The 10592-nt window shown below is 43.4% G+C and overlaps 1 protein-coding gene across 1 annotated transcript; it reads right to left on the reverse strand.

The window, feature by feature from the left end:
* Positions 1 to 5996: 5996 nt before the first annotated feature.
* On the reverse strand, positions 5997 to 8136 carry sft2d2b (SFT2 domain containing 2b). The gene is made up of 7 exons (XM_070441822.1): positions 8119 to 8136; positions 7626 to 7676; positions 7302 to 7391; positions 6911 to 6996; positions 6590 to 6671; positions 6249 to 6284; positions 5997 to 6098 (listed from the first exon to the last, which is right to left on the reverse strand). The coding sequence occupies exons 1-7, from the start codon at positions 8134 to 8136 to the stop codon at positions 6036 to 6038; spliced, it is 426 nt and encodes a 141-aa protein (XP_070297923.1). The 3' UTR covers positions 5997 to 6035.
* Positions 8137 to 10592: the final 2456 nt, after the last annotated feature.

The following is a 10592-nucleotide window of genomic DNA, read 5'->3' on the forward strand; positions in this document are numbered from 1 at the left end:
TTGGGGACCTCAACGAGGTTAAAGGCTACCTCTCAAATAAGACTGATGTTTTCTCTAAAGAAAGTTTAAAATTAGGTAAAACAAATATCTTACTCACAAATATCTCACTCAGCAGGTGATGGGGAAAAAACGTCGTTAGAATCGGTTAGATTGAAACAAAACAAATGAATTCCCATGTGGGTGTTTTAGCCATGAGGATTATAAACTGCAGTTGAAAATCAATGCGACACTGGTGCGGAGCACAAGACAGGTTCGGCCGGCCGGTCATGTGATCAACTCTCACTAATTTACCATTTATAGAGCGTCATTTGTCAGAGGGAGAGAGGAAGAGCGAGAGAGGAAGAGGGAGGGAGATAGAGTTTCTTTGATGAGCTAGCCTAGACCTTAAAGGGTCAATCTGAAGTTGCTACATCTAATTTTGGACCTAATTTTSAGCATAAAGTGTAAATGCCTCATAAACTTAGTTCAACTGTAAAACCTCAACATAACCCAAACATTAAGCTTGTAAACATTGTAAATGTAAACAAACACTGTAGCCTATAGCCTGAAAACATGCTTAAAACTACAACTTGTATATAATGGATCATCAGTCCTTGCATCGATAGCTTGGTCTATGCATTTGAGAGTGGTTACAATTCCCAGGCACATCCCTCAGATTTTTACCAAAGCAYAGGCAGGATGTGGCTTTGTTATTGTTTCAACTAGGCTAAGGACAGACCCTTTAAGTCTTCAGGCCATAATACCAGTCTCTCTTTCTCTCAACTTGCATTGAAATACCATACGCCTATTTACCACTTTTGTCAGCATGATGACTTTTCAGGGCACACTTTCAGCACCATGGACAGCGAAGAACCATGCCGGAGAGAGCCAGAAGACAAGTTGACAGGCTTTTCCGTTCGAAATATCACTTCCACAAAAAGACAAACGTCGCTGTCGTGGCCTGTAGCCTTATTATATAAGTCATTATCGGTGACTATGGTTAATGTCTAACTACCGGTGCTCTTGGCAAGGAGTGGAATCACATGCTTTTAGCGCACGGATTGAACAAGCCTCCCTCTCTTCGAAAACGACAGAAAAGCTTCTGAAAAATTAAATATAGCCTAGGTCATTTCATACGGCTATTTTTCGGATAATAATTCAAGTTCCTGCTCTTAAGCATATAAGAGGAAACTATGTTGTTATAGTATGAACGACTGAAAACGTAAAATGCTTCCTAGAACATTCCCTCTACTCTTGGTCTGACGACCTACTGGGCTCAGAGACCAGTCCAATTGGACTACACTAATGTAGCCTACTGTGTGTTGTTAAAAACATCTAGAGTTTGGACTATACGGTTGTATCTGCATTTTTTTCCAACATGTAGTTATTGACATTGCCTTGTTCGGTTCAATGGTCTCTACCTATTCAGTAGTCTAAATACCACAATGACATGTTAAGTTCAAAATAATACTATATATTTCTGACACCATTCAAACCAATGAGGGTTCGGAACTTTAAAGCCAATTATCTCAGAATCATCTTTTTCCGGTAGAACCAAGCTCGAACTGGTGTTGATTCAACTAGTTTGTACAGTGGAAGCTCCGTACCCCACCCGAGGAGGGAAGAACAAGAGCACACGAACGGTCAGTGTCCAGAAGGCTCCTATAGCGAACCCGATCCCCGCGAGCTGGCGTGTGACCGAACGGCCTGTGAGCTCGCAGCTGCAACGGTGTGTGTTCGGAGAGATATTTTTTTAATCAGCGGCGGGCGGCGAGCGGAGATTAGGGGCTTTACTGATTTAAAACGCATAAAGGAGCGTCATTAACTGAGCGCGAGGCAAATATCAGAAGGTGGGAAGCAAAGCACAGGTAAAGCGCACCAAATCATAATCCCACGATACACACCTCAGACCTTTTGTACAAGGAATGCGTTTGTGTGTTTGGCAGTGACCCCGTGAGACTCCATCAGAAAATACAAAGCCAAGGAAGCAAAACAGGTGGTACAACCTCTCACTCGCACATTAAAACACTCCACAATATAGTTTGAAAATGTTTATTTCTGTTGTAAGATGTGTCACAAAACAGGACAAGAACACATGACATGATTCATAGTCATACATTATTAGCCTACATCGCTAAATTATCGTTACACTTTAAAACATTAGTGTTGAATTTCCAGAGGTAAAAAAACAATCGTGATTTTAAAAGTATTTCTTCCAAACCTGTAACTACCTGCGCTCATATAGACAAGCAGACTAACTAACCATGGTCCTAAAACATGTATCCTGAATATAGAACAGTGTTATTCTATAAAACAAGTGTTTAATAGCATCATACATGTTTTTATGCAGATCAAACAACCATCTAAAAGGGAGGTTTTATGAAACAGAGGCCATTCAGAGGATTACACTAGTACAGTATACATATTAAAAAAGCAGTATTCCCTGGTTTAAATCATGTGAAGTAAGGCATTTATTTTTAAGTCACACTGCCCCAGTGAGAGGGTTTGTAATGGTCGTGACTAGGGCATGCTGAACCAGCATTTATATTTTAATTCAGCCAGAAAACGGCGATAGTACTAACCATGAAAGAGTTAAAACAGTTCAAGAGAAGTGTTTACAGGAAACATTATTGAAAAAAAAAAACAATTCCCCAGAAATTATTTATAAAACTGAAATGTAAGCCAAAATACTTGTGGAAAAAATCTAACCAAAATGGTCTATAGTACTACTAACTAACCATGACAGTTAAAACAGCAGTTAGACATGTTTACAGGAAACGGAGTTGAAATAAAAATAACTAAAACAAAACAGACGTTTATATAAAAGGTGAAAGACATTGAGCACTTGAAGCAGTTCTTCCCTTCTTTTTCAGCATGTACAGTTGAAGTGGGAAGTTTACATATACCTTAGCCAAATACATTTAAACTCAGTTTTCCACAATCCTGACATTTAATCCTAGTAAAAAATCCATTTTTAGGTCAGTTAGTATCACCATTTTATTTAAGAATGTGAAATTCAGAATAATAGTAGAGAGAATGATTTATTTTGGCTTTTATTTCTTTCATCACATTCCAGTGGTCATAAGTTTACCAATACAATTAGTATTTGTAGCATTGCCTTTAAATTGTTTAACTTGGGTCAAATGTTTCGGGTAGCCTTCCACAAGCTTCCCACAAAAGTTGGTGAATGTTGGCCCATTCCTCCTGACAGAGCTGGTGTAACTGAGTCAGGTTTGTAGGCCTCCTTGCTCACACATGCGTTTCAGTTCTGCCCACAATTTCTATGGGATTAAGGTCAGGGCTTTGTGATGGCCACTCCAATACCATGACTTGTTGTCCTTAAGCCATTTTGCCACAACTTTGGAAGTATGCTTGAGTCCTTGTCCATTTGCAACCAAGCTTTAACTTCCTGACTGATGTCTTGAGATGTTGCTCAATATATCACATAATTTCCTCCCTGATGACACCATCTATTTTGTGAAGTGCACCAGTCCCTCCTGCATCAAAGCACCCCCACAACATGATGCTGCACCCCCGTGATTCACGTTTGGGATGGTGTTCTTCGGCTTGCAAGCCTCCCCCTTTTTCCTTCAAACATAACGATGGTCATTGTGCCAAACAGTTCTATTTTTGTTTCATCAGACCAGAGGACATTTGTCCAAAAGTACAGTCTTTGTCCACATGTGCAGTTGCAAACCGTAGTCTGGCTTTTTTATGGTGTTTTTGACCAGTGGCTTCTTCCTTGCTGAGCGACCTTCAGGTTATGTTGATATAGGACTCGTTTTACTGTGGATATATGATACTTTTGTACCTGTTTCCTCCAGCATCTTCACAAGGTCCTTTGCTGGAGTCTACAATTTTTCTGAGTCTTGGCTATTTCTTTTGATTTACCATGATGGCAAGCCAAAAGCACTGAGTTTGAAGTATGCCTTGAAATACATCCAAGTACACCTCCAATTGACTTAAATGATGTCAATTAGCCTATCAGAAGCTTCTAAAGCCATGACATAATTTCTGTAATTTTCCAAGCTGTTTAAAGTACAGTCAACTTATGTATGTAAATTCTGACCCACTGGAATTGTGATACAGTGAATTATAAGTGAAATAATCTGTCTGTAAACAATTGTTGGAAAAATTACTTGTGTCCTGCACAAAGTAGATTCCTAACGACTTGCCAAAACTATAGTTTGTTAACAAGAAATTGTGGAGAGGTTGAAAAACAGGTTAATGACTCCAACCTAAGTGTATGTAAACCTTCGACTTCAACTGTATATCTATCCAGCTAGAAGAACGTTTAACAGCAGGCCCTTATATCAGACTCCTGGTAAGTGCACTTGGGATTAGGTGCAAAAGTCATCTGACTGTACAGATTTCCAGACCTGAGCCGGTGAAATTATCAGTAGTGAGCTGTACATTTGAACACATGTAAATAAACACCTACAGTACAAATAACTCGTGAAGACACACCATTTGGCACCTAAATATAGATCGAATATTTTGGTCTGGTTTGATTTACAGTTAGAGAAATGACAGAGTGGTGCATTGACCCTCCCCCCACAGTAATTAGAGGAGCTGGACTCACATGTAGAAAACACACAAAATGCACATATACACCGACCTTAAAGGACACAGACCCACACACACACAGATAAGATAAGGCATCCTCAAAACAGATTCCTCTACACAACATCCTACCTCAGTACCTTCTGCTCCGGAAAGCATTCGCTGACGAGTGTTTACTCAGTGGCACCAGTCCAGCACACTGTCTGGCGTCTGTGTGTTGCCAGAGAGTTGAGGGCTTTAGCCACCCCAAACACACACACATCATAACCCCTCAGAGGGAGAGAAAGGGAGGTTTGCAGCTCACTTCAGAAGACAGAGAAGGCCTTTATCACGGCATCCCTGTGAACAAACAAACATAATAATTAGTAAAAGAATAAACACTCCAAAGTCAAGTTAAAAACTTCAAAAGACTTTGCTTTAGGACTGAACTATCACTGAATGGGAAGGATGATGTAATACTAGTGAATAGGGCTTAAGGCTACGGACAGGCGGTGGACCGGCAGTTAAGGCTACGGACAGGGTGGACCGGCAGTAAAGGCTACGGACAGGGATGGACCGGCAGTTAAGGCTACGGACAGGTGGACCGGCAGTAAAGGCACGGACAGAGGTGGCCGGCAGTAAGGCTACGACAGAGTGACAGAGCTGGACCGGCATAAAGGCTACGGACAGAGGTGACCGCAGTAAAGGCTACGACAGAGGTGACCGGCCAGTAAGGCTACGACAGAGGTGACCGGCAGTAAAGGTACGGACAGAGGTGGACCGGCAGTAAAGGCTACGGACAGAGGTGGACCGCAGTAAAGGCTACGGGACTGAGGTGGACCGGCAGTTAAGGCTACGGACGAGGTGGACGCAGTAAAGGCTACGGACTGAGTGCGACCGGCAGTAAGGCTACGGACCAGAGGTGGACCGCACTACTGTAAACCAACACTCCACCCCCCTTGCGAATGAATGTAGGACAGGCATACCTGAAACACAGAAGTATAGTATAAGTCGCGTCATACATTACCACACAGCAAAGGGCTGTATAAGGTCTTTATCTGAAGTGTGTCAGTGGCAGAGAGTCTGTGAAAACAGAGTTTATGCATGAGTGTTTGTTGTGTCACAGTGTAAGTTATTTTAATGGTGTTTATGTATGTCTGTAAACTAATTGCACATCTGTGTGTATCCCTGTGTGTGTATGATGTGGGCAAGAGAGAGCGAGAGAGAGAGAGAGTGTGTGTGTATGCATCTCCTGTCTTTGTGAAGGAGGTGCTTGAGAAACAAAGCTAGCTGCATTAGTCGTGTGTGATTAGCCAGGCTAAAAGCTATGCCAAATTACTCTGTTTTCAGTTACAAATAAGGACCTGGCATTGAGCTGCCTGCCAAAAAGCCCTCAGCACAGAACAACTCTGGGCGTGTGTGTGTGTCACTCAGACTGCAGACTGTAGGGATGTAATACCACACAAACACACACTAAAGGAAGGAGATTACTCAAGCACGTGTGTGTGAGCCACTCACCAAGCGAAGGCCAGAAACTGTAGAATACAGAAGAGTAAGGCTAGACCATTATTCTTCCACTGTAGAGAGAAAGAGAAGCACTCAGATATACTTTGAGGTAGAACAATGTAAGACAAAGTTTAAATGAGTAACATACTAGCTAAAAAGGCCTGCAGGTATTTGATAACACAACAGGTGCAGGATATGTATCATGTGCGTGTTATACTCACCCAGAAAGCAGAACACATAGTTAGCACCAGACAGGTCTGTGAGGAGAGAGACAATCAGCATGTAATTAATGAACAGAAAAACTGTGTTTTGGGGGGGGGGGGGGTTTACTATCCTTGTGGGGACCAGAAGTCCTCACAAGCATAGTAAAACAAGGAACATTTTGACACGTGGGGACAGTTTGTTGGTCCCCACAAGACAAATATATATTTAAGGCTTAGGGGTTAGAATTAGGGTTAGAATTAGGAGTTAGGGTTATGGAAAAGAGTATTTTGAAAGGGAATATGTGTTTTGGTCCCCACAAGKATAGTAAAATAAACATGGGTGTGTTGTGTGGTCTCACCAGCATGATAGCTGTGGCCAGTGCTCTTTCTTTGGCACACATCCTCTTCAGCTGATTAAGGGGTCCCATCAGGAACATTGTGCTGAGAATACACACATTATTTTACTAAACTTACTTTATTGTAGTAATGTTCAAATGCACTACAAATGTGATTGCTGTATCATGTGCACTTTAGGTGTTAAACTGGACAAGGACAATGTCAGCTTTGATCTGGGGAGGGTCCCAGGGATACCTTAAAATCTAAAAATAGGCCTAACCGTTTTGTAAATGCCCACACAAGCCACACATACACCCACTAACACTCAACAACGCTCTACTCACCTGCACAGAGAGGCAACATTGCCGAGTGTGTACAGCACTGCAAACAGAATCAGACCAACCCTTGGAATCCACAGCAAGCATGTCCCCTGCCACCAGTTGAGAGGATGAACAATTTAGCGTCAGCCCCTATTCTACTGTAGACATTATCAATTGGTTCCAAATGACTCATGACTCTATTCTACTGTATACACTATCAACTTGCCCTTAGTGTCTAGACCTCTAAGCACAGATTTTATTTTCTCGAGATCAACCCCCCCATACTTTCTGGAATAAATACATATATATGTGTACTGGCTTACTGAGAGAGTTTGGGAAACACAACTGACAGTGGCACACATCATTGACAGTCAGAGCAATGCTGAAATGATGGGAGAGAGAGATGACGACTCACCAGAATGGAACACAAGACCCCGAGCACGAAACATGCGATAAAGCCCTTCATGCGCGTGCCCCAGCCCAGGGTGGAGGCTTGGTTCGCCGCCTGTTTCAACACCGCACCATTTATAAACAACATAGCTAGAAACAATGGACATCATTGACCTAGCCAGCCAAGTGTTTCTAGCTAACGTTACTGTACTCGTAACGTAGATAAAGCATGCTTTGCAAACGGCTTAGCGATAAAAAAACAAACTTAACTAGATATTATTTAGGGTAAACAACATATTAGCTAACTAATATGTTAGCTAATATGTTTATACATTAGCTAGCTACCTACTTGCAATATGTCGCCGTCATCATTGTTGCCATCTTGGCCACTCAAAACTTTCTAGTTTGTCCATTAAAGTTGACACGAATAGAATGTAGCTAGTAGTTCTAAAACTTTCCCGTGGCTTCGATGGCTTAGTTTTTAAGAACGCCAAATATCGATTTGTCGAGCTATTTTTCCTGTTCGAATGCAACAGGTGGAATGCGATAACTTCCGCCACTGTGTAACCACGGAGACGAGGCGTGCCGGGGCTAACTGCAGTACCACAATAAGAAAAGGAGGCAGCAGAGCCTTATATTTGTGGTGGAAACCTTCACAGGAGTACACAGTAATAAAAACGATACAACTTAGTATGCATTTTACAATTAGAACAACCAAGTATTTTATTCAATGACTAGGGGAAACAAAGACGTAGATGGGATACAATGTAAAAATGTCCCTTATTTGACTAAACAAAGAAAATCTTGAAATAAACATGTTGAATCGATTCTTATAAGTAAACCTTTGGAAAAACATCCATACATTTCACTCATACACTATCACACAAACAATATTAAAAGATACTGGATTATTGGGATTTGGGGGAATACAGAGGTCTCTCTCTCAGCACAGCACTCTAGATTCAGAGACTTAAGGGATAAGTTCTGTCCGTATCTAAGCAGTTCTGCACGGTTCATTACAACGCTAGGCAGTTCTGAGTGTTTTTCTGCAGTTCTTCACTGGTTCTCGTCAGTTCTGGGTAGTTCTTTCCGGTTCGGTGTAGTTCTGTCTAGGCAGTTCTTTCCAGCAATATGCAGTTGTGAGAGGTTAGGTCCAGTTCTAGGCTGTTTTWGGCAGTTCTAGGTGGTTCTGTCCAGTTCTAGGCTGTTCTACGTGGTTCTCGGGGTACTTTGACCCGAGTGGAGCTCCAGTAGAGTGGTTCTGRCAAGAGCACCACCTGCACACAACACGCCTGCTTCCTCCACAGCCACTCCTATATACACTTCAGGGAGAGAGAAACAGTGGGTGTGTGTGTTTTCAAGCTGCTCTTACTTGGCTGTGGAAGATATGCGAGCAGTGCAGCTCCCTGATTCCACTCCCTCCTCTGTGCAGGTCATCATGGCAGATGAGACAAACACGATCGGCGTCGCTCTGCAACACAAACACACAGATTTACTTTTAACAAAGTGTTAATTGAACGGAATGAGACTAAAGTAGTGTTCTCAGAAAGACTCCCACCTGGCCATCACACACACACCGCAGCGTACCGGAGACATGACCTTCTGCCTGCGGAACCGCGTTTGCATTTTAATCTGGAATGGTGGATGGAATCATGGAGGATCGTCRYTCCGTATTGGCTGGTATCGGGCAGCCAGGATGGTCAGTGGATGAGATGCATTGCCGGGAGTTTGGCCTGGCGGGTGACGTGGCCCTAGTAGTGGTGTGGAGACGAGACAACTACATCATCGCTGTGAGTTGAGCCTGACAGAGAAACAAACACAGAGACAGAGAGAGGAAAAGTGCACGAGAGAGGAAAGAAAAACAGAGAGAGATTAAGGGGGAGTTGAGTGACAGATAATTCAGTAAATTAATCTGAATTCCCAACACAAGGAACTCAAGTATACATACACACAACCCCCCCCCCTCTCTGGTGTGTAAATGACGTATGCTCCTGCTCCAGCCTATTATAATCCCATTAGTCCCTGTCCCCTGGCTGTAGCTAAGGCACAACAAAGCAATGTAACAACTTTTATTTCTCTGGCTGACAGTCACTGCCTTTTTGTTTTGACTTCCATCAAATCTCTCTAGCTGCTGTTTCCAGAACATTTGTTGCTGTCTGATAGGGATATAAAAAGGGTCCGTCTCYAAGAGGCCAGTTAGACATTTCCTCTGCTTCTGTGCTAGGTGGTGTCTCCCTGTTGCAACTTGTAATAAACCGGAAAGATTTKWGATTGACTTTACCCTACGACTGCTCTCCTGGTTGTTCTCCTGGAAATTCCTATAACACTGTGTGTGAGAAAGAAGACACAGCTATCTACCTGTACTTTGGGGTTCAGGCTAGGAGCTAAAGAGCCCTGTGGTGGGTCCAAGAGAGAGAATTGCCTCAACCCAGCCCTCTGTCCAGCCGTGTCTCAACCCAGCCCCTGCAACAACAACAATCTTCTGTCCTAGCCGTGCCTCAACCCAGCCCTCTGTCCCAGCCCTGCCTCAACCCAGCCCTCTGTCCCAGCCCTGCCTCAACCCAGCCCTCTGTCCCAGCCCTGCCTCAACACAACCTTCTGACCCAGCCTCTATTCTACTTCAGCCCTCCTCCGGTACTCCCTGGATCCTGAGTGAGCCTCCACTCCCCCCTGCCCCCCATGGCAGGTATCATGGACCCTGAGGATACAATTGTAATAGAACCCAAGGATGAGGATATCATGGAACTTGAGGATAGAATCGTAATGGAACCTTTTATAGAATCGTAATGGAACCTGAGGATAGAATTGGAACAGAACTGGAGGATAGAATTCTAATGGAACCTGAGGGTAGAATCGGAACAGAACTGGAGGATAGTGTTAATTTATCCAGAGGTTCTGATGCTGAGGAGCCAGATGGGATTCTCTTTCAGCCAGAGGAGCAACAAGAGGGAGATGATGATGAGGAGGATGATGATAACATCTTTGCCACATGGATGGCCCGCTACAAGAAAGCAGCAGAACAGGAGGACAAGGATAAAGAGGTGGAGAAAAGAGAGGCAGTGATAGAGGAGAGGAAAACAGCTTCGAACGACAAGCTCCACCACGGGCAGACGGCGGCAATCACTACCCCGTCCAGTGAGTCTGTGTATATGTGAGATGCTGTTGTAGAGGAATCTGCTTTGTCTTTGGGAGTTGTATATACAGACCAGTAGGAGTGAGTTTTGAGGGGGAGGGTCAGAGCTAGGGCTGCCTGGTTTGACCGCTGACACTCAAGATAACAGTCAGTCCATCCGCCAGGATCCCTTACCACACACCA

Source organism: Salvelinus sp. IW2-2015, unplaced genomic scaffold (genome assembly GCF_002910315.2).
Source record: "Salvelinus sp. IW2-2015 unplaced genomic scaffold, ASM291031v2 Un_scaffold4898, whole genome shotgun sequence".
Lineage (NCBI taxonomy): Eukaryota > Metazoa > Chordata > Actinopteri > Salmoniformes > Salmonidae > Salvelinus > Salvelinus sp. IW2-2015.

Excerpts from the sequence above, each read along its gene's own strand:
- sft2d2b (XM_070441822.1), bottom strand. Across the intron at positions 6,997-7,301 it reads GGGTCTTGTGTTCCATTCTG|GGGACATGCTTGCTGTGGAT; the intron begins GTGAGTCGTCAT and ends AACTGGTGGCAG. Across the intron at positions 6,285-6,589 it reads TGGCCACAGCTATCATGCTG|ACCTGTCTGGTGCTAACTAT; the intron begins GTGAGACCACAC and ends CTCTCCTCACAG.